Genomic DNA, 21798 nt, shown 5'->3' with positions numbered 1-21798 from the left:
GTCACGACATCGGGCGATGGACATGCCTGGGACCTGCAAAACTGCTTGCTGTCCGGCGGCCTCACAGGCGTCTATGTGGGTTTCTTTCTCTGTGTGGTTGTTCATTCGGCGCGACGTTTACTATTTATTCGACACACAGAAAATGTTTGCAAGAAAGTAGTTGGAGTAGACAACGAGTCGGGCGGGGGCCGGGTGGCGGCTGCACCATGCGCGGGAGATGAGGGCGTGAGTGCACGCATTAACTAATAGCAACCACTCGTTTCCCCTCGCCTCAAAGAAGCGCGCACTCTATCCAATTGTGGCTCTGCGTTTGAAAAGCGGGAAACTCGAGTACCCCGCGCGCTACCCAATTGCAAGCCAGTTAAGCCGCAATGATGCCCTTGTTGTTGCTGCTGATAGCGGGGAAAAAGAAGAGCAAGAGAACGCGAACAAAACATGACCAAGATGGCGGCGCTCAGTTGAGAGGGAGAGAAACGGCGTACCTGCGAAGTTCGGGTATTTTTGACAATCGCGTGCTTCTCAGGTGCTGCCTTGGCTAGCTAAACAGTTTATTTGAGGTACTTTTAGCTTGAATTCGGTGCTGATATTTACAGAGGATGTAGTTTATAGATAATACTGACCAAATACCGTATTTACTCGATTCTACCGCGCCCTCGATTGCAACGCGCACCCGATTTCCACCGCGAAAAAAAAAAAATGTAAGACATCGATTGCAACGCGCACCCATTTTTCTCGCTGGCCCGCATGATCACACCACTCGAAAAAACGACTCCTTTCGGGAGCGTCTTCCATATAAATATGAGGTACGGGCGAAGCTTGTGCCCGTCTGACGTGTAACAGAGCATTGCCGTCACTGTAGTTTTACCGTGGACCGATGTCAGCACTCGAACTTGCTTCACCCCCTTCTTCTCGACGGTTGTGGTGCCAGGCATGTTGAAATAAAGAGGCGTCTGATCGGCATTCCCGATTTGCCCAAGCAGGTAGCCATTGTTGCGCCGCAAGTTTAGGACGAACCTCTGAAAACTGTGAAGCTTTTCATCGTACTCCTCCGCAAAACTTTTCGCATATGCATGTTGCCCTTCGGAGGGAAAAGCCTTTCCTCTTCATAAAGTTAGTTAGCCAGCACCTGCTCGCTTTAAACTGGCTCCGCATTAGACCTTTTTCTAAGGCTAATTGCATAGCCCACACTTGGAGCAGTTCTGTCGTCACGGGCTACCGTGCCCCTCGCTGCTCAAGCACATACTTGCCGAGCAGCTCTTTAATTTGCGGAAACCGACCCTGCTGTGGTCCACTGAAGCCTTTGCATGAAGCTTTGCTGTCGACAATCTTTTGCTTTTGTTTCCACCAGTCCCACACGCACGTTTCGGGAACTCCGAACGACCGCGATGCGGCCCGATTTCCGTCCATTTCTGCACACGCAATGACTTCCCTTTTAAAAGCGGCATCGTGGAGCACTCGAGTTTTTGGAGTCGGCCCTTCCCCGCCGTCGATGCTAATGCACTACTAGATGACGAACTCCTCAGCACACGTACGAAGTGCCGTACATGGGAAACACATAGGCAGAAATAGCCGACGCGCCATGCCGACGCACGTAGGGGGTGGCCATTTTGGATTTGCCGATGGCAATAGATTGACCAAAATTTTTTTGTTCGTGCTCGATACTAACGCGCATGCGATTTATGAACTCGCTAAACCGGAAAAAAGGTGCGCGTTAGATTCGAGTAATTACGGTATACTCTTTCCTAAAAATGGACATTTTTGACATTTTTTCAGTTTTCGAAGGCCGCATCCCCCTTAGGCCTTTTATATTTGTTTTGTGTCACATGCACAAGTTCAATTTTAAGTTTTAGATTTTATTTATTTAGGAATAGTCTGTCATTTTTTGTTGTGATGCTCATCTGCCGAGTGCATTGAGGAAAAGAGTTTAGCCAAAAGCTAATTTTGGCAGATGATCAGAACGCTTGCACCTGGCGCCAAGGCACATGGCTTAGAAGCACTTGAGAGCCTAGTTGTAGTTTCCGCAGCAAAATTGAGTTATCCTCAGCAGCTTTGGTCATCCCTAGTCTGCCCCTGCATCAATTGAGAATAGCTCGCAAAACAATTCTGATTGATTTTTAGTGGCGTCACGCACTGACACAGCTAAACGTACGTCCGAACTTTAGTATTCCTCCTGAGATACGTTGCTTACGATGTCCTGTTATTAGCTTGGCGTAATCTCAGGGAAATGTTTTCTTTTTTGCTGGTCTGGTACTTTGATTAGCATGTGGAGGTTCCTTGCTTTGGCAGAAAAGATCTGTTTTTGTGTTTGAATCCTTCATTCCAGTGAACTGTTGCTGACCTAAAAGAGCGGAAAGGCCACACTTGACAACTAGCGTCCCATCATCCGAGCTCCGTTTGATAGCTCGAACTCTGGATGCATCGCCATGCAGCTGGGGTGCTGTTGCACGGAGCTCCTGCACCCAACCCTTTCAGTAAAACATTTGCGAACAATCAAACACCAGCGTTTGGGCAACACGTTGGCTAAGCAGCGTCAGTCAATGCCTGCGATCAGTCAAGGACCCACATGCCTGGACATGCCCACATGACCTAATTGGCATACCTCACTGAAGACCATGTTGGCTGTTGTTAGAGGAGTCACTCCAACCGATTTGCTCGTGCTGGCAGACTCTATACTGCTATAACCTGCTATACCTATGATAAATGCTGTCACTGTTTTCTAAACATTTGCCTCCTGCTCTGCTTCTAGACGAAAAGTCTGTTCCTCAGTACATGGCTGGCCAGCCCCCCCCCCCCCCCCGCCACCCCCCACAATGACACACAAACCCCCATTCATAACAAGGGCCAGTAAATAAAAACCTGCACTTCAAAATGTGAGAAAAAGTGATAACTGGGCAATTGTAAAATCTAAACATGTTGCCGCAAGATTGTGAATAAGAGTGGTAATAACGAAGTTGCAAGGCATAAAACGACCCACTTCGGCTGGCTACTTTTTTGTGCTCGGCCTTCCCAACGTCCTCAAGGACAAAAAAGGAGTGCATGTAGCCCGTTATAACCATGTCCCCTTTGGCAATGTAACCCGATGTCCGAAAGAACAGAGTGCAAAAGAAGGCAGGTACAAAGAAAGGTGACGCACACACAGCAATGTGTGCGCATCACTCTTCCTTGTCGCCGTCTTCTTTTTTGCTGTGTTCTCTCCAATGTCTAACCAACACAGCCAACTTTTGATACCAGCACAATGTTGGTGAGTATTTTATTGGCATGCAGGCAACGACCGAACAAGGCTTCCTCCTCGTGTCGCTCATGTCAGAGTGACACTAAGGTCACCATAGCAGATGGATGATGAAATGCTGTAAATGTATGGCCAAAGCCATACATTTACAGTTTACATTTACATCACTGTTGGAACAAAGTGCCATTTTGTAGCACAGAAAACCAATGAAAAAAGTCAGTGCTATTTAAAGTTGTCCATGGGTAACTTTACATAGCAACTTTACGTTCTTCTTTGTGAAACATAAAAAAGAGAAGTTGGAGCTAGTTCACTGGCCCTTAAAAGCATGCACTGTGAAAAATAAAAATCATACAATTGACTGACTTTGCTAAAAGTGATCCAAGAGCACTGGTCTGCCCAAGTTCACTGTTTAAGCTAGCACATTTACATTATGCCCATAAAAGCCCTTACCTTTGGGAAGAGAGATCTGGTTTTGCAAGTAATCGAAAAGGGTGCTAGGCCCCGATGGTCGACATGGAGCCTTCTCATCACCTGAATCACGTTCCCTTGGCTCTCGTCGCTTTCGTCCAGTTTCTGCAAAACATGGACAAACTACAGTTTGGAACGAGTACTCCCACCATATTCAAATAATATTACAAACAGAAAAGCTGATTGTTCTGATCCTGAAGTACAAATTATGATTGCAAAGTACTATATATTTAAAACAGCATAAAACATCCAATAAGTCAAGTAAAAAAGCATGCGCTATCCTCCTATGGTGAGTCAATTTTCACATTTACAATTATAATGTCAACCTTTCAAACACACGTTACTAGAATAAACTCAGTTTTCAAGCTCTGCCAGACACGCAGTCTGCGTGGCAGTCACGAGAAGTAGTGGTGCTGCAGTCAAGTCTAGCTCCTGCAGCCGGCGCATGTTGCGATTGGCATTGGTGACGTGCAAGCGGTTACATCAAATGCCCACACGTTATTTCCGTGACTGTTTTTGACCCTGTAGAGTATGAAAACACGCATGTCCTGCACGAAGTATAGAGAAGAGGAACAGATTCAGTTACAGTGCAGTATGCCAATTTGCGTTGCGTCGAGCTGCAAGAGCGCCTGCTGCAGCAATAATTCTGCTTCACACCACTTCATTGATCGTCAACTTACTTAAGTATTTGTTTGTTTATTTCCTTCATAAACATGATTATACAACGTTGGGCGACAAGACAAAAATTGCTATAAGCAGCTTGAGATTTGTTTTAAACATTTCAAAATTTTGGTGAAATTATGGTCTGGTCATCCAGTGCCAAGAAAAGTCAATTTTACTGGATGCACTACCACATGAACCGATATTTAAAATGCCACAAAGAGACAGCTAAGGATTACCTCGTTTGTAGTGAACTTACTACAGTTTAGTGAACTCAATACAGTTTTGTATCTAGGATTCTGGCATCATCCAAATTGCTAATCCGTTAGAGCTGACTGTATATGTTTACCTAGCCTACAAAGAAGTTCACGAAAGAAAGTTCAATCTTTAATGGTATGGCTGTTCAGTGTCAAAACTACATGACAATGTTCTTGATATTGCATAAAATCATAAACGCCCCCATTTGCTTGCCACTCTACTGAATGCCGTCATCCTAGTACCTTAAAGGACAGTGTCGCATACTTGACCACTCTGCAAACTACACAAGAGTCAGATTCAATGTAACGTCTGTTGCTTCTCATGCTCATTCAGAAATAACATAGGGTCGCCATCCTAGCTCAATAATCCCATGCACAACACAGTAAGATTCTCTTACTCGAAGAACCGCAATTATATGTTTGCCTTATCAGGAGTTTTTCTCGTCAGCAGTACTCCCAAAAGCCAAATGCTAACATGCCAAGTGCACCTAATATGTTGCTTGAGAACACTGAATCGAGTACACTTACAATGGGAAGAAAATGAACAAAAAAAGCATTTATTTGGCTCAGCTTGATGATATCTATGCTTTCAAGTATAATATTTACACTAATTTAACGAGCACTCATTTCACGATTTCATAATAAGTATGTTTATGAATGAATTGCTATCACATTTTAACAATAAAACTGTAAAGCGGCCATTTTTTGACGATTAGAAAAAGATAAGAAGAGAGAGACAAGCACTAATTTCCTTCAAATAATAGAAAACTTATTGTTGTGGCTGTTCACCTTCTGAGAGGCTGTTTTACTGGCTTTGCTGTCACTCTTGTACGTCTCCACTGCATACAATATACGTCAAGTTGCTTGACAAAGCCAAGTAACTTATGAAAGTCTGGAAGCTTTTCTTAGAGGTTTGGATATTTGTTATTTTCAACCATTTGCTGAACGACGTGAAGTTGAAGATCTCCGTTAACGCTACTCCCGATCACAAGCCTTGTGCACCCCAAAAAAAAAAAAAACACGATGCAGCTATATTTATTTTGCTAAATGACCGTATTGCTGTGCACTTTTAATAATGAAAATGGCGCATCACAGTTTCCTGCATTTCATTGGGAACAGATACGACGCACACATCCATAATGCAAAACAATGCTAACTGACGACAGCATGTACTTAGGGGCCATTGTGTGATGGCGATGACAGTGCCTTGGACTCTTTTGATGGGAGTGCTAGCGCTGCATATGTGGTTTCTGTTTCATGTGATTACAGTCGAGCCCACTTATAACCTCCCCACTTAAAACGAACTTTTGCTTAAAACGAACAATACCCACGTGACCGTCAAAATATACATTGGTTTAATGGCACAAAATCACACTTACAACGAACGTCTCCGAGCGCCGCCGATCGGTTACAGTGAACGGGGTCGGCGCTCTGCCGACTTCCCGGGAAACCACTTTTGACCACCGATCAGGCATCTGTGCCCATACATTCTTATTGTTAAACGCCGACCCTGCCTCCACGCCCCTCTAATTCCCTCGCTCCTCGACCGCTTTTTCTTACGCACCCCTCCGTCCTTTGTCCCCCCGCTACTTTGAGCCCCTTGCATCACCAGACGAGGCCCGTGTTTTTACACTGCTACCGATCTTTCGAAGACCGGTCCACCATCTACCCTGTTTTTGATCGCTGGTACTGTCATTGGCGTCGCCGGCCTGGAGTGACCAGACCATTTGCCAACATCGTCCCCCACCGATTCTATCCGATCGTCTGCGTCTAGCACACACGCGTGCACTACCATACCGATTCTGATGATTCGTGATTCGTTTCGTGTTTAGGACCTGTTCTCGCTCACTTCGCACTCAGCTCAGCATGCCCTCTGCACGCGTGCGGAAGCACTAAAATGCCTGTTAATTTGCGCGGAACGAATCGCGAAATATCAAAGTCGGTGAGGCCACACAAACCCGCCAGCACAACAAACAATATTTTGATCAGGGCCGCCGATTCTTTGAACACCACCGCACACACCGATCCAGGCGGCTGTGCTTTGACCTCTGCACACGCAGGCACACTCAAGTTTTTGTGCCCACGAGTGGCACGTTTCGTGGACCTTTCAAGCAAGCTACCGGACCTGCCTTTTTCCCGCGTGTTTTGGTTTTCAAGGTCACCATCCCGCCGTGTCCTCTCCTCTCTTTTCTCGATCGCAACTCCTTGCCCTTCTCTCGCAATTCAGCCTTCCTCTCTTGATCACAACCCCTTCGCCCATCTCCACCGCTCCACGACGCCAGCCGCGTTGACTCGAATTCAGAAGTTTGGTTTCCCGACAAGAAACGGGCCCTGATCGCGCGTTCTGGCATGTGTGTCGCGTGTGCGCGACTTGCTCGCTCTTGGTGTTAGTGTGTGTTCAGGATGGCACACGGGGGGGGGGGGGGGGGGGGGGGACTTGCACGCTTTTTTCTGCCGCTCAACAAAACGTCGAAAGTGTGACCGCTAGGAGTTGCCCGTAATCCGCGCATTAGGTGCCACGTTGCGAAGTGCTTGCTCATAGCTGTTGACCACCTGGCAGCCAACTTGCCGCTTCGGGCGTCCCGGTATTCAGCTGTGGAGATGGTGAATATTTCGTGGGCGGCACGCGAAACCATTTTCGTGAGGCCGACCTCGTCGACGTCGGGCCCGATGCCGAACCTGAAGCTCCCGAACAGAACCACTGTGGCGGCGATTTGTAGCAGCGCCCCGTCGACTCTGACGTGAGAGAGCGGTTGGGAGGTCTGATGGTTTAATTATGGCCGATGATGATGCCAACACTGCGCAAATGTGCATGGATTAAGGCATTGTGAATGAAGTACGCGGCAAAAGCGATTTGGAAGAATCGGATTGCGAGAACAACGAAACTTTGGAGCCAGTGCCTCATGCAGCTTATGCCACGGGCCTCGCCGAACGAACACGCTGCCGTTTGAAATGAACTCGAGACCACCCTTATCGCTTCTGCCCCTCTAAACACGTGCATCACGGACATTTTCGGGCAAAAAAAAAGTTTGTGTTTTCACTCATACCTTTTTAAAGCTGTGTTTCATTTACTAGAACTTCGGGATACAGTGAATGGATGCCGTGTTAGGCTCAGATTCATTATAAGCTGGCTCGAGTGTATAATGCACAATCTCTGTTCTTGTTATCACTTTCATTTGGCTATTTTCACCCCCATCCCTTGCATTTTCTCTATATATCCAAGATCTTGTGTTCTGTTCCCCATTGTACTCTTGTTGAGGAACTGAGAACAATACAAATTAAAGGATGAACGCTTTTTGTTGCTTTCTAAAATGTGTGAGGGTACTGACACCCACTGTAAAGTTGTTTGCACTGCGTTGCGCACGTGTCTCTTCCAAAAGCCGCATTTCGGGTTACAACCGCCACGCGAAAGGTGGCGTTGTGTACACGTTGATCACCACTATCATCATCATCGTGTAGCGCCGGCAATGACCCCTGGCGGAAGGCAAGCCTTGGTGGCGGACAAGAGTTGAGCGAGTCTATTCTGCGTGCGGCGGTTGCCGTGAGCGATTGTCTCTAGCGTGGGTCCCTGTTGCGTGGCACCGCGGGTTGCACATCGGGGGCCCTCGTGGTAAGTCAAGCGTTGGCGACGCCACCTTGGGTGTGTTATTGTGTTTGTCGTGTTATTGTGTTTGTCACGGAATGTATGGTAATATTGTGTACGGATGTCCTAGCGTGTTTGATAACGACTTATGTATCGATTCGGCGGACGATATCGGCATTCTAAATTAGTTAAATAAATGTATGTCGTTGTTTGGTTCGTACCGACCGCGTCTGCTGTGTACGTTTACTCCAAGAGCTTGGCGGTGGCGTTCTCGCCACAATGAGACCCGATAGATGATAAAGTCAGTGCTTTCTCCACTTACAGGCTAGGAGTAAAAGTGAGGGAGATACCGGCTTTATGCACTGACCTTGCTTTTCCACTTATCTCGCTTTCTCCTTCCTTGTTGCAATTTGCTTTCAATTTGCTTTGAATCTTTGTGCCAGGAAGCTTTTTTTTCTTCATTTTTTTTCTTGTTTTGCCTGAATGCTCCCACCAAGACTATAATGTTCGTTGCGCAGACTCTCCGTTGTTGTCAGTCGCTGCGAGAGTTCGTCTTAACAGAAAAGGCCTGTTATGCAGCTCGTCTAAGCAGATTTTTTTTTGCATTGAGTCTATGGGAAAGCAAGCAAACATACCTGTGTTGTTCATTCTAAGCGAAAATTCGTCTTAAGAGAGTTCGTTTTAATGGTACAGTGAAACCTCATTAAAACGTTCCCGCGTAAACAGTAGTGTCGTTTTAAAAGTAGTGAAGTCAAATCCCCGACTCGGCGGCCATTGAACATAATGCATTTTGTATCCGCATAAGCTGTACCAGCTTATCGCGTATGTATCGGTTAATAAGTAGTTTTTCCAATTTTCGTTGTGCACTCGCCGCGGCATGCCGTCCCCCACTGGGCGTCCCGACAGAACAGCAAGCCCCAGAGATCAAAACACGCCTAGCTTGTTTGTGTTGATGATGATGGCGGCTGTGTTGGTGAGCGCCATCTCTTGGATTTTTCTGCAACAAGAAGCACTCGGCCGGCTAGGCTCCTGGCGTTGTCCACGCGACGGCGCTTTGCACAAACACGCAAACACGGTGTGCACTTGCTTTGCTTTCTTTGTTCCTTTGGCGCCGTGCATAGGTGTTCTCTGGTTGATCTGTGCCGTACAGCTCTCGCGTCGTTTTTCATGTGTTGTGTATGTGTGCTTGTGCTGCTTCGTATTTGCGTCATGCTGAAGCTGGGACAAAAGCATAGAGTGCTGGAAATACAGGAGAAATCGGACATAAGTCGTGCTATTGAAAGTGGCACAAAATAATCGGTGCTGGCACGCGGAAAGGACCTGCCGTTAACCACGGTGTGTGGAATTCCAAAGAGAAGTTGCTCGGCAGTGCTGCTGCAACTGCGAAAGGTGCCGGCTACGCAGTTCGGAGTTTTCGGATGTAGAGGAGGCACCGGTGAAGTGGCTAAAAGCTGCACGGTCAAAAAATCTGCCTATCAGCAGACCCGTGCTCGTGCAGAAGGTCCTGGTTTTTTGCCTCGCAGCTCAACCATGACAACTTCGTGTGCAGCAATGGCTGGCTGGCCAGATTTAAGGCGAGGCACGGCATTACCACGAGGACTGTTTCGGGAGAAGCTGCTGCTGCTGAGGTGGATGGCACGGAGCAGTGGCAAAATGGTCAGCTGAAGAATATCTTGGAAGACTACGCACCTGATAACATCTTTAATATGGATGAATCGGCGCTATTCTTTAAGCTGCTACCAGACAAAACGCTCGCGTTCAAAGGCGAGACCTGCATCGGCGGCAAGCATGGAAAAGACAGAAGATCAGTGGCGTTTTGCGTAAACATGACTGGAACCGACAAAACTCCACTCCTCGTGATCGGAAAGTCGGCGGAGCCTAGATGTTTCAAAGGCACCCGGTTGCCATCAGGGGTCATCTATCGCAGCAACACCAAAGCATGGATGACGGCAAAACTCTTTGAGGAGTACATGCGCCTCATCGATCGTCGTTTTGCGGCTAAGAACAGAAGAGTTATTATTTTAAACAACGCTTGTCGCCCTGGGCAACCTGACGGCTGTGAAGTTGGCGTTTCTGCCACCAAACACAACAGCGATTGCCCAGCCCTTGGATCAAGGCATCCTTCGAGCTGTAAAACAGCTCTAAAAGAAGAATCTGCTGCACATATTTCTTCTCGCCATTGAATGTGGCAAATTATTCTCGATCGACTTGATTGGCGCGATTCACCTGCTCAAATACTCGTGGCGGCAGGTTGAAGCAACGACAGTTCGAAATTGCTTCAAGCGTGCTGGCTTCAGTGTGCGTGCGGGCGACGCAGATGACGCCAGTGACACCATCGACCAGACTTCGGACATCGTAGACGACGCTTGCAAAACTCTGCTAGCTGAAGTGCTGGAGCGGCAGGGCGTTACGGAAGGCATTTCCTTCCCCAAATTCAGAGACGCAGACAGCGATGTGCAGACATCTCCGGACATGTCCGACAAAGCCATTGTTGCCTCGGTTGTCGAAGTGTCGCCAAATGATAGTGATGAGGACGACATGGAAAGCGACAACACGGGTGATCCAGGTCCGACAGTGGCCGAAGCTGCGCATTGTGTCAGCGCCATGCGGGTATTTGCCGAGAAGAAGGGGCTGGCGGAAAAGCTGGCTCACAGCATAAGTGAGTTTGAGGCCGCTGTCGTTGCTGCTAGGCCGCCGTGACGTCAAATGAAGATTACAGACTTTGTCACGCGAAGTTAATAAATTACTGCATGTTTTTTTGTTCTTTCATCGCACTCCCTGAAGGTTTCTTTTTTTGGCAGATAAGTGAGCGACCTGACGCTATTTCTGTTAAGCAGTACTACCGTTTAGTACGTACTTTTTCCGACCTCCGGTCAACTACGGTTTAACGAGGTTTCACTGTAGTTTACTGTAGTTTGGTTTTGTGAAAGCCCTTTCTTATAGGCCACGGCCATTTTGCAATAATGCATTGTACCTTAGAGTTAATAAACCTACATTTATAACTTGGACAACTTTACAGCCTTCTATGTCGCATGGATTTCAGAAAGCTATAAGGCGTAGAGAGGCATTGCATCTCACAGCCTGACAAGTAATCCATTTTTCACATTCTTCCGTGCCGCTCACTGCAGTTTTGTAGGGTTTTGTTCGAGGCCTGTACAAATGTTATTGCCCGAATGAAAGTCTGCGAGATCAAGAGGTGTTTCACGACTATTCTGCAAGGTGAACGGCGCATGGACCAGGGTACCATGGGCAATGCAGATTGGGTCGGAGGCCTGTACCCCCACCTTCGATTACACCTACAGAAATGCGCATACATACCTGGTCGGTTAGCCCGATCCCTCCGATTTCTGTCTGACAACTCCAACGCTTGCATGGCAGCAGCAATGTCACAGTTGTGAGTTTTGAGGGCACTCACAGCAGCATCTACAGAGTATCCAAGGCCAACCAACTGAGCAATATCGCCATCTTGGGGTTGCTGAAAATGGCAAGGATGTTGTGTATGACTTTGACAGAGCCAGGAATTAATACCTATTTAACAAGTACACTTGTAATTTCCATTGAGCTAAACTGGACCCAAAGTTTGCAATATGCTATGCTTACACTGCATACCGTATATACTCGTGTAAGGGCCGCCCTCGTGTAAGGGCCGCACCCCAACTTTGAAAGCGGATATTTCGAAAAAAAAAAAAACAAAAGTTCAAAATGTCCCGCCAGAAAAGTGTAGTTAGTTCATTTACAGCCAGATGGCGCTGCACGCTTTTCCGCTTTTATTCTACTTCCGCCGACGCGCCGACCACGCTGTTGACAGCGCGCCGCCATATTTGCCTTGTGCGGCCTCTTTGTTGGCATCGTTCCTAGCATCGTGTCGATACGTTGGCAGCGCGACTTCAGATCGGTGTCGTCGGTGTCACTTTGTTGGTTGTAGTGAACCCTGCAGAAGCCAGCGCACGTGACGGACGATGGGCCGGCATCTGAGATCATTCACTGCAGCATTTAAGCTGCAAGTGATTGACTATGCCGAGGAGCACGGGAAGCGGGAAGCTGGACGAAAGTACGACGTCGATGAGAAGCGCGTGCGTTACTGGATGAATCAGAAAGATGCCCTCGCCGCTACTAACAGGAGCCGAAAGGCGTTTCGCGGGAAAAAGTGCAAGTACCCGCAACTCGAAAGCGAGCTCGTCAACTACGTCGTCGACACACGAAGGGACGGCTACGCCGTATCGACTGACATGATACGCGTCAAAGCCCTCAGCATCGCTCGCCACATGGAAATACCCCCGGCACAATTCAAGGCAAGTCGGGGCTGGGCTACGCGGTTTATGAACCGTAACCAGCTTTCTATTCGGCGCCGAACGACGATTTGCCAAAAACTGCCGCGCGAGTACGAAGACCACGTCATTAAGTTTCATCGCTTCGTGAATGCTCTCAGGAGGGAGCATGAATACGACCTGTCCCAAATTGGGAATGCGGACCAGACACCTGTGTGGTTCGATGCACCGGAAAGCACCACAGTGGATTTAAAAGGTGCGAAAAGTGTGTCTGTGCGCACGACTGGTGCAGAACGCCAAAGGTGCACTGTGATGTTGTGCATCACGGCAGACGGCAGGAGGCTTCCGCCGTACGTCGTATTTAAAAGGAAGACTCTCCCAAAAGAGAAGTTCCCTCAGGGAATCGTCGTACGTGCGCAAGAGAAGGGCTGGATGTCCGAGGAACTGGTCGTTGACTGGATTAAGACCGTCTGGGCAAACAGACCTGGAGGGCTGTTACAACGGAAAGCCCTCCTTGTTTTGGACAGCTTTAGGGGCCACTTGACCGACCGCGTCAAGAACCGAGTTGCCGCAACTCGTACGGACTTGGCCGTCATTCCCGGTGGCCTGACGAGTGTGCTGCAGCCGCTCGACGTATGCGTCAACAGACCATTCAAAGTGGAATTTCGCCGATGTTACTCTGAATGGATGGCTGGAGGCGTCCACGAGAAGACCCCTACAGGACGGCTGAAGCGGGCGTCGCTCCAACAGGTGTGTGAATGGATTTTGAATGCGTGGCGTGCCATGTCAGTAGAAGTAGTTGCTAAAAGCTTCAAGGTAACGGGAATTTCGAACTCCATGAACGGCACCGAAGATGACCGTCTCTGGGAAGACGCGGACGCCGAGGCGAGCTCCTCCGAGAACGAGGACAGCGAAATGGAATCCGAATAAAAACATTTCTGGCATGTCATTTGTGACTCTTGCACTCTGCTACTGTTGCATAAACAGTACAGACCTTTGGCCTGTACTGCCTGTACTAAATCGGCCTGATTCGTGTAAGGGCCGCACCTAGCAAAATTTTCGAAAAAAAAGTGCGGCCCTTACACGAGTATATACGGTATTGTACAGTCGAACACCTTTATAAGAGACACTGATATAAGAGACAAATGGGTATAACAGACACCAGTATGCATGCAGTAAAACACAGGAGATGGGAAAATGCATAAAAGGTCCCCTGCTTATAAGAGACATCTCAAATAACAGACAAGAATTGATGCCTGGAGCATGCTTCTTATAAAAGGGTTTAACTGTACTAGAAAAATAATTGCACATTTGAAATCAGCACAAGAACTGACAACTTAACAGGGCAGATCAAAATGTATCAAGAATTTCACAAAATATTTTAGAGCAAAGAGCCCCCCTGTAAGGGGTCCTGAACCACCACACAGGATTGGCAAAAAAACCAGCTCTATGAACACCAAATGTAGCTATAAGTAGCTCACCCAAATTTGGTGACTGTTTGCTGCACATACGAGTTTACATGAGGAGCATGAAGTTTACACTTTTGCAAATGCCCTGCTCTCATAAAAAGTCCCACCTTAACTCACTTTGATGCTGCCGGCGACTACTAGAGTGTGTTCTTTACCAGACTGCTGCTCTTGGCTGACAGCCAACATCAATCATGAGCTGCTTCTGGATCATATGTGTTTTTCCCCACAAGGTGCTATCATTTGCTGATGCTGTGCTTTAAGGTTTGCTAAAATTACACAGCAGCAACACTAGCACGCCCCGAAATAACAGTCAGTGGGCAAACGCATTTTTGTGTCCGCCCCTGTGTCATACCCTGCATGTAGCTTCCAGTGTGCCTATTGAGAGGAAAACGGAGAAGCGCTCAAAGCATGCAACAAATCCCTGTAAGTTCTCTTGTTCCCGATGATCTCTTCAAGAGGCAATACACTTCGATACTGGGGTCATTTAGCGATTACTTATAAACTGGCCCAGGAACCCCTGAAGATAAAATAATAAACCCAAGCAAAATGATGTTGTCCAGCACAACTTTAATTTGCAAACCTGAAGCTTCACGAAAAACTGAAGTGGGATCTTACCTGCTTGCCACCACCAAAGACTTTTACTTTTCCTTCCTTTGCTCGAGATATCTCGGCTATTGTCATCTGCCGATGTTTCTCGAAAGATTCGTTTGGTTTGGTGTCCTTCTGGCAGAGGTCCATAGACTTGAAGCCACCTGAGAATACCACATGTTCAAACACTGGGCCTCATTGTCATCATCTTCAGCCTACATTATGTCCATTGCAAGATGAAGGCTTCCCTCAAGGGTACTTAATTCACTTTACCTGTACAAGCAGTATCCATTTCATTCCTGCAAACCTCTTACTATCATCACCCCACTTAACTTGTCGCTATCATCCACTGCGTTTACCATCACATGGTGCCCGTCCCGTCGCTGTCACTCACTAAGAGCTACCCTAACCGTCTTGCACACAAAAAAGATATAAAATAATATAGAATACACCCGAAGCTCGATATAATGAACCCAGATATAATTAAATATCAGTTATAACAATGAAAATGAAAAATAGTCTTGCAGTAGATATAATGTAAAAAATAAACTTTTACAACGAATACTGTATTTCAATGTAATGACCTTATCTCATGTAAGTTGCAGCTTTATTACAATGAGGTTTGAGAGTAAAATGAAATTTTTTAACTATGAGCCACTCCGGTTTGCTTTCTGATCTATTCCATTTACTTCTCATCCCTTATTGTAACTGCTGGCATTTTTCTTTCCAGTGTACACTGCATAATCTTCAACTTATTCCACACTTTTTTCGTTATACACAAAGCTCTAATCATATGGTTGTTACGAGGTGTTAAACCTCAACAATTATTAATTATTGAAGTTTCAACCTGGTATGTTAGTACTGGTAATACACAGTTACAGCATACTTTCTAGTTAAACGGTAGCTGTGATTTGCTTGTCATAACTTAGGGATGTCTGCCAAACATACTTCAGTCCATTCTTATTCTTTGGTGAATTTTCTCTTGATGACTGTGCTGCCCTTTTAGTGACTTAGATTCACATACTTTTGCACAGATTCTAAATGCTCGTTGCTAATTCTGAGTGGTCGAATTCCTGATGAAAGCTGGAGTTCTTGCAAGAATATTTACCGCCGGGAAACTCTCCTTCACAGACTGTTTCTTTTTGAGCTCGTTCAGCCTACCACATTCCAGCGAAAGCAGGTGAACACCACAAAAGCTTTTTAATCCATACAGCAAGAATGTCATGCTTCACTGTAAGGTCCAAGGTACACTCAGAAAAGGGTGAAAACAGAAATAAAATGAAAAAGGAGTACTGAATGGGAAAAGTCCTGTGGACCACTAGCGTTCTCTTAGCTCAACCCCATCCACTTGTAGCTCGAACAATCAACTCTCACTGCCTTTCTTATACATACAGGAGGGAGAATTTTGTGGCCATACAGTGTGCCCCCCCCCCCCCCTTGATCATACAATCAAAGGTGGTTTTCTCGCACATTATTAGAATCAAACATCCTTAGTTGGCGTTTTTGGAAAACACGATAGTGAACTGTGAATGAGCAGGCTTTTTTGAGGATATATCTCAGAAAACGTAAGGCATGGTGAGAGTACATGGTATCGAGGGTAGTGGTATCTGCGAATACACTCCAACGTTGCCCGACTGCACCATAATTCCCACTGGTGTTATAAACATGCATCACTCTCCAAAAAAATGGGGTGCAATTTCGCTGCTCCTACTCAGTAAGCTGTGTGTTCTGGTGTTACTGTTGCATCCCAGAAGCACTGATTGGATTGAGTTGCACTTTTTCACCAGTGGCCAAAAAACTTTGCCCATGTGGTCAAAAAAAGCAAAGGACACTAATACGAGCAGGGCATCACCGAATTTCCAGGAGATTTTTCTGTTACCCATACAACCAGAAGAATTGGTCAGAATCTGAAGTCTCCCGGGTGACCCGAGAAACTTCGAACGCAGGTGAACACCAAGAAGGCCAACGCATTTTACACAAGTTCACCCACAAACCAAAGGTCTATGACTCGCACTCGTAGATTACCATGACAAAAACCAGGCATAAAGCAGACCAATTTCAGTTTTGTAGCCAACATCTTTGTTTCATAATTATTGACCCTGTTGCTCTCTTTCCTAATACTATCCTTTGTTGCATTCTTTCATACAACCATCACTGTGAGTTCTAGATCCTAGAAAAACTTTGTGTTCTGCAACACATATTACACTGCTAATTATTTTACAGTTCTGCCCTTCACCTGTTGCCATGGCTTCAGTCTAATTGATGTTCAAAAAAGAACAAGAATTTTTTTCTTCCTTTACCTTGGAACTAATGCTGTTTTTAGTTATTATTTTATGCTTCCTGCTATCAATGTAGTGTTGTTTGCATAATTCGATTTCATTACCTTCCTACCTCAACTTCTTACTTGTATTACACTCCCCTGTCTACAAAGTCTGTTTCTGATGACATATGCATTATATGAATTAAATAAGAATAAAAAAAGAACACTACCTTTTTTTATTCCTTTTTTAACACTAAAACCCACCTCAACTACCATGATCTGCATAGACCAGTTGTTGTTGACCAGTGTCAGACTGTGATACAAGAAGAGAGTAATGTGGGCTTGTTGGTGATGCATTTCAAAGAATTTTATGCAGCCCGAGGCAAAATAAGGAAACAGGAAAGGTATAAATGGACAGGACAGAGCGCTATTAGCGACAACATGTTTATTTTCAAACTCGGACCGCTTTTAAGCCATAATCATAAGTCAGACAGATAAGCATGTGGGATCCCTCAGATAAATGCACGACAATGTCATCTATCTAAACCAAATCGTACCGGATAATACCATATATCACCACGCACGCATGCCTTGTGCTCCATAAAATTCTTTCAAATGTAATATGAGGTAGGTGTATAAAAGCCTAACTAGTCCAAGAAATGTGAAAGCTGTCAAGGTGCGAAACAGGCAAGATGTATTTACCACAGGTAGCACAGAGACTCAGTAATTGTAATTATGAGGAAATACAAAGAAAGATTGTGATTTATGAAGGAGGTCAGCATGAGTGTAGAAAAAAAATATAGTAAAGTTTAGGCTGTTGCTAGCAAACAGACATGTAGTAGCAAAGGAGAACTGGGATACCAAGTGCACACACCTAAGGAACTTTCAGCATCAGGTGACACAATAGTACATACTACCAACTTCGTTGGTACCTAGGAAAGCGTCAAAAAAACAACTAAGCGTGGGCTTGCCTTTGATGTTCTTTAGCCTGCTCGCATCGATCTTCTGCCCAAAGGGAACCCATGGGGGAGCACCACCCTCCTCTCCAGCAGTGCGCTTGTGGTGGCTCAAGTTCTGTCAAGAAATTTCAATTGAGAAACTATGAAGAAACTTCCAAACTTCCTAAAGCTGTTGCTCAGCTGCGCCAAAGCATACAATATTTAAAGAATAGGGCTCTTCAATTTGAAATAAGTGAGCGCAGAGGCCCATTCTTGCAAATGCTAGAAGAACAATCCAACTAATACCAAAGGTGCAAATGCAGTGTGCAGTTGCCAAAGGCTCACTAAAATGAACAAAGCTGCCCGATTCCTTGCTCATTTTGATGGTTTAGGAGAATGGTTGCAGGGCACACTTTCTCACAGTACAAATTCAGTCCACTGAGCTCTTCACAGTGTAAGGTAACCGTTAGCCAACTGAAACTAACAAAGTACACAACCAGATGAGGATGGTGTGAAAACAGGGAACACACACAAGTGCTTGTGTGTTACCCATATTCGTCACCAGGCTCCTCTGATTATGTGCGTATAGTTTTGCCGTATTTCAGAGTATTGGCACAATACACTACCAATTTAAACTGATATTAAAGACAGTTATAGTTTAGCAGACATAGCCGAATTGCAGGATCAAAATGTGCACGCACAGTATGCTAAAAGACCCGTAGCGTGTACTGCACGAACTTGGCAGATTCAGCGTCAACCATGTTCGCGTGGTTTATGTAGTGTACATAACACGTGGCAGCAGTTTTAGAGGCCCTCTTCAAACTCAACTTAGCATCCATCGGTGGGGACAGATCCTCTTTTTTCGTAGCTAACGACTACGTGAAATGGCTTCGCTTGCCTTAAGGTAGCTTCAACGACCAAGTATTAGATAACCCAGCCTACTTTTTGCAATCACTTCCAGATTCAAATGTGTCTAGGCCTAACTAGAATATCAGAGTAAATAAATATCCAAGATGAAAATTAGCACTTTTGGTGCGTTTTCAAATATATTTGCTTTTATTATTACTAAAAAGAAGCAGTAAAATTGCTCTGTGGGAGGATACAAGTGAGAATTATTTTTTTTCTGCTCCTTTTAAAATCACCTTCTACTATATGGCGCACTATCTTTGCTTGGGCACTTAAACACTGTCCCACTAAACTATAATGTGCTGCCCATAACAAATGTTCGTGGCACAGTAACGTTATTCCCTTAACCTTCGCTATCAAGCTAACACTAAACTATGACTGTCTATTTTCTCCGTCGTGCGCCTACCTGTTGCTGCAAATCATCTTTGCAGTTACAGCAGAGACCCCTCGTAAGTTACTGCTAACACATTTGCCACATTCAAAGAGTTTTTTGCAGACCTATGAGAGTCATCCACATAAAACAACAATCTAGCAGGCCCAACAAAACTTTTTGTTGGTCTAGTTGGTTATTCCTCATATTGTAAAAAATAATCACAACTTCGACTCACACTAACACTCATACAATCACTCACTCATCCACCCGAGAAACACACACAACACATGAGCACCATGTGCGTTTCTCAGGTGGATGGGTGAGTGCTTGTGTGAGCCACAGTTGCGCTTACTTTCTTTTTCTTATAATAGCTCGCCCAGTTCATCTATATTAAATCAATTAATGAATTACGGCGCTAGGGGGGCCTTCTCTTGATGAGTTTGGGGCAATGAAAAAGTCTTTCTGGGAAATCACCACTGTGAGACTGTCTCTAAGCATACGTTTCGTAGTTTTTAATGTTTTACTGCCCTAGTCTGTCAACGCTTCTGAACAGTATGATACAATACTTTTCTTTTTCAGGAAGATTATCAATTCAGCCTCGGCAGGCCACTACAGCGCCCCACCGCGGTGGTCTAGTAGCTAAGGTACTCTGCTACTGACCTGCAGGTCGCGGGATCGAATCCCGGCTGCAGCGGCTGCATTTTCCATGGAGGCGAAAATGCTGTAGGCCCATGTGCCGAGATTTGGGTGCACGTTAAAGAACCCCAGGTGGTCTAAATTTTCGGAGCCCTCAAATACGGCGCCTCTCATAATCATATGATGGTTTTGGGACATTGAACCCCACATATCAATCAAGGCCACTACAGCGGTCAGAGCTCACAGTGGCCAAGGTTTCCCTGAGAGCATTGTCTTGATAAAGCAATCATGGCGTCGCGTGCTGCTGGTGCTGACCCAGCAACAATAACGAAGTGGATGCAGGTGCGAGGCAGCATACACAAGCCATCAAATAAAACAGTTGGTTTTCGCAGCCAAAGTAGCAGCATCCTTCTTCATCTACCTCTCCGTTACAATGGTGACTACGAACCATGGAATAACATTCCAGAAGATTCCACCGGACACTTCCTCCGAGCCAAGCAACCTCTGACCCGCCTATCATCATGGCGCGACTTCCAGATGAAACGACCACACCCTGCATCCTTCTACTGCCGGAATTGCCCGAATTTCAGAAAAGAAGACCAACCATCTGACTCCTCGAGATAGAGGAGGTCTCTATCTGCGCAACAAAGTCTCACAGCAGGAGAGGTACGCCACCACGGTAGCCATGGTTCCTCCTGCTTTGTGATGCGTCGTGCCTCCTCCTGGGCGGCACGCATACGACCAACTTCGAAGTTTCATACGAGCCCTACCACAATCGGGAGCACTACGTCCCTTGCTCCTTGCCGCGCTAAAACTTAGTTTCAACCCTCAGGCCACCACAATTCCACTGCCCAAACAATCTGACTCAAGTTTCTTGATACCACCAGGTTTTTTCTCTGTGGCTTTAGCTAGTTTGCAGGTGACCACGCAGCCATTGCGCCACAAGATTTTTGACGAGGCACCCAAGACGACACTGTGAATGTCACGTGCCATGGATGAGTGTCGTCTTACGCCAACTGCTTCTGCCACACCTGTCATCACCGACACCAGCTTAGATCTACAATTCCAATTCTGTGAAGTAAAACCGACATCATCAGCTGATGTTCCAACTCGTCGAAGCAACTCATCTCTCTCCATCTAGTGAACAAACAGTTCTGCACTCAGACGCCGCCATTCCAGCACCACCGGCCACACAGAACCTCGCAGATGATACGGATCCCTTTCCACCAGGCTTGCAAACGGCATACCCGTCGGGCGCCTTGAATGTTTGCGGTAAGGTCCTTCCAGAAGCATCGCCTGAGAAGGCAATCGTTGCCAATGTAGCCGTAAGCCCACCTTATCGTACGTGCTCTCAGGCAGCTTTAACATCACCTGATGGATCTTTAGAAAAACTCATTTTAAATGTATAAATGAAGGCTCATTTATGCGGGATAGATATGTTTTTTCGGATGATTTCTACCATCATTGGAGTTTGGCAATTATGATTATTTTGAGCATGTGACTTTAGTGAACTCCTCATGTGAAATGCAAGAACAAGCAGCCAGGTGATAATTTTCAGGGGACTGAACCCAATGAGCTCTTTTTAGTTTTTAGTAGACACCTTGTGCTCTTTAAAGCAATTTTAACACACTTCGAGTTTAATTAATTCTTCAGTTTTTTTGTCATAAAAGTAGAGAACATAAACTTGCAAAATCAAATAAAAACAAAAAATATGTAGCTGTTTTTTTTTACTCGCATTTTTACTTAAAGGGGCCCTGCAACACTTTTTGAGCATGCTCAGAAAACGCTGCCAATGGGTAGTTGAGGCTCCCGAGAACCAAATATTACAGTGCAGCATGCGGCCTCGAATTGAAAATTAATGATCAAAGTCCGCTAAAAATTGCTGTCCCTTCTCTCAACAAACAACGACACAAGCTCAAAAATCATTCGCGACAACCAATGTATCAGCCTTTGGCTGACTTGAGTATGGCGCGCTCAGTTATTACTAGGGCTGTCGCAGAATTTTGCGACTTGTCCACTAATGCACAAGCGATCGCCCTGAAAAGCCACATATTCAAAGAAAAAAAAAAGAGACAGAAGTATTCAAAATTACAAGGTGCACCTGATGTATTTTCTTTCCCTGTGCCATACGTCCCTGCTAGGCTTCTAGTGCTTTGTCGGAAC

At 45.8% G+C, this 21798-nt stretch overlaps 1 protein-coding gene across 1 annotated transcript in view; it reads right to left on the bottom strand.

Moving 5' to 3' along the window:
• LOC119179634 (tudor domain-containing protein 3) overlaps nt 1-21798 on the bottom strand; it is a 156356-nt gene that overhangs the window by 129026 nt on the left and 5532 nt on the right. The window contains exons 6-9 of the mRNA XM_037430758.2: nt 17754-17856; nt 14550-14686; nt 11516-11672; nt 3680-3802 (exon numbers count right to left, since the gene is read on the bottom strand). Of these exons, the coding sequence (XP_037286655.2) occupies nt 3680-3802; nt 11516-11672; nt 14550-14686; nt 17754-17856 (520 nt within the window). The remainder of the gene's footprint in view (nt 1-3679; nt 3803-11515; nt 11673-14549; nt 14687-17753; nt 17857-21798) is intronic.

This window comes from Rhipicephalus microplus, chromosome 2 (genome assembly GCF_043290135.1).
Source record: "Rhipicephalus microplus isolate Deutch F79 chromosome 2, USDA_Rmic, whole genome shotgun sequence".
NCBI lineage: Eukaryota > Metazoa > Arthropoda > Arachnida > Ixodida > Ixodidae > Rhipicephalus > Rhipicephalus microplus.
Note: the sequence above shows the minus strand (reverse complement) of the source record. Positions and strands in the feature narration are given on the sequence as shown.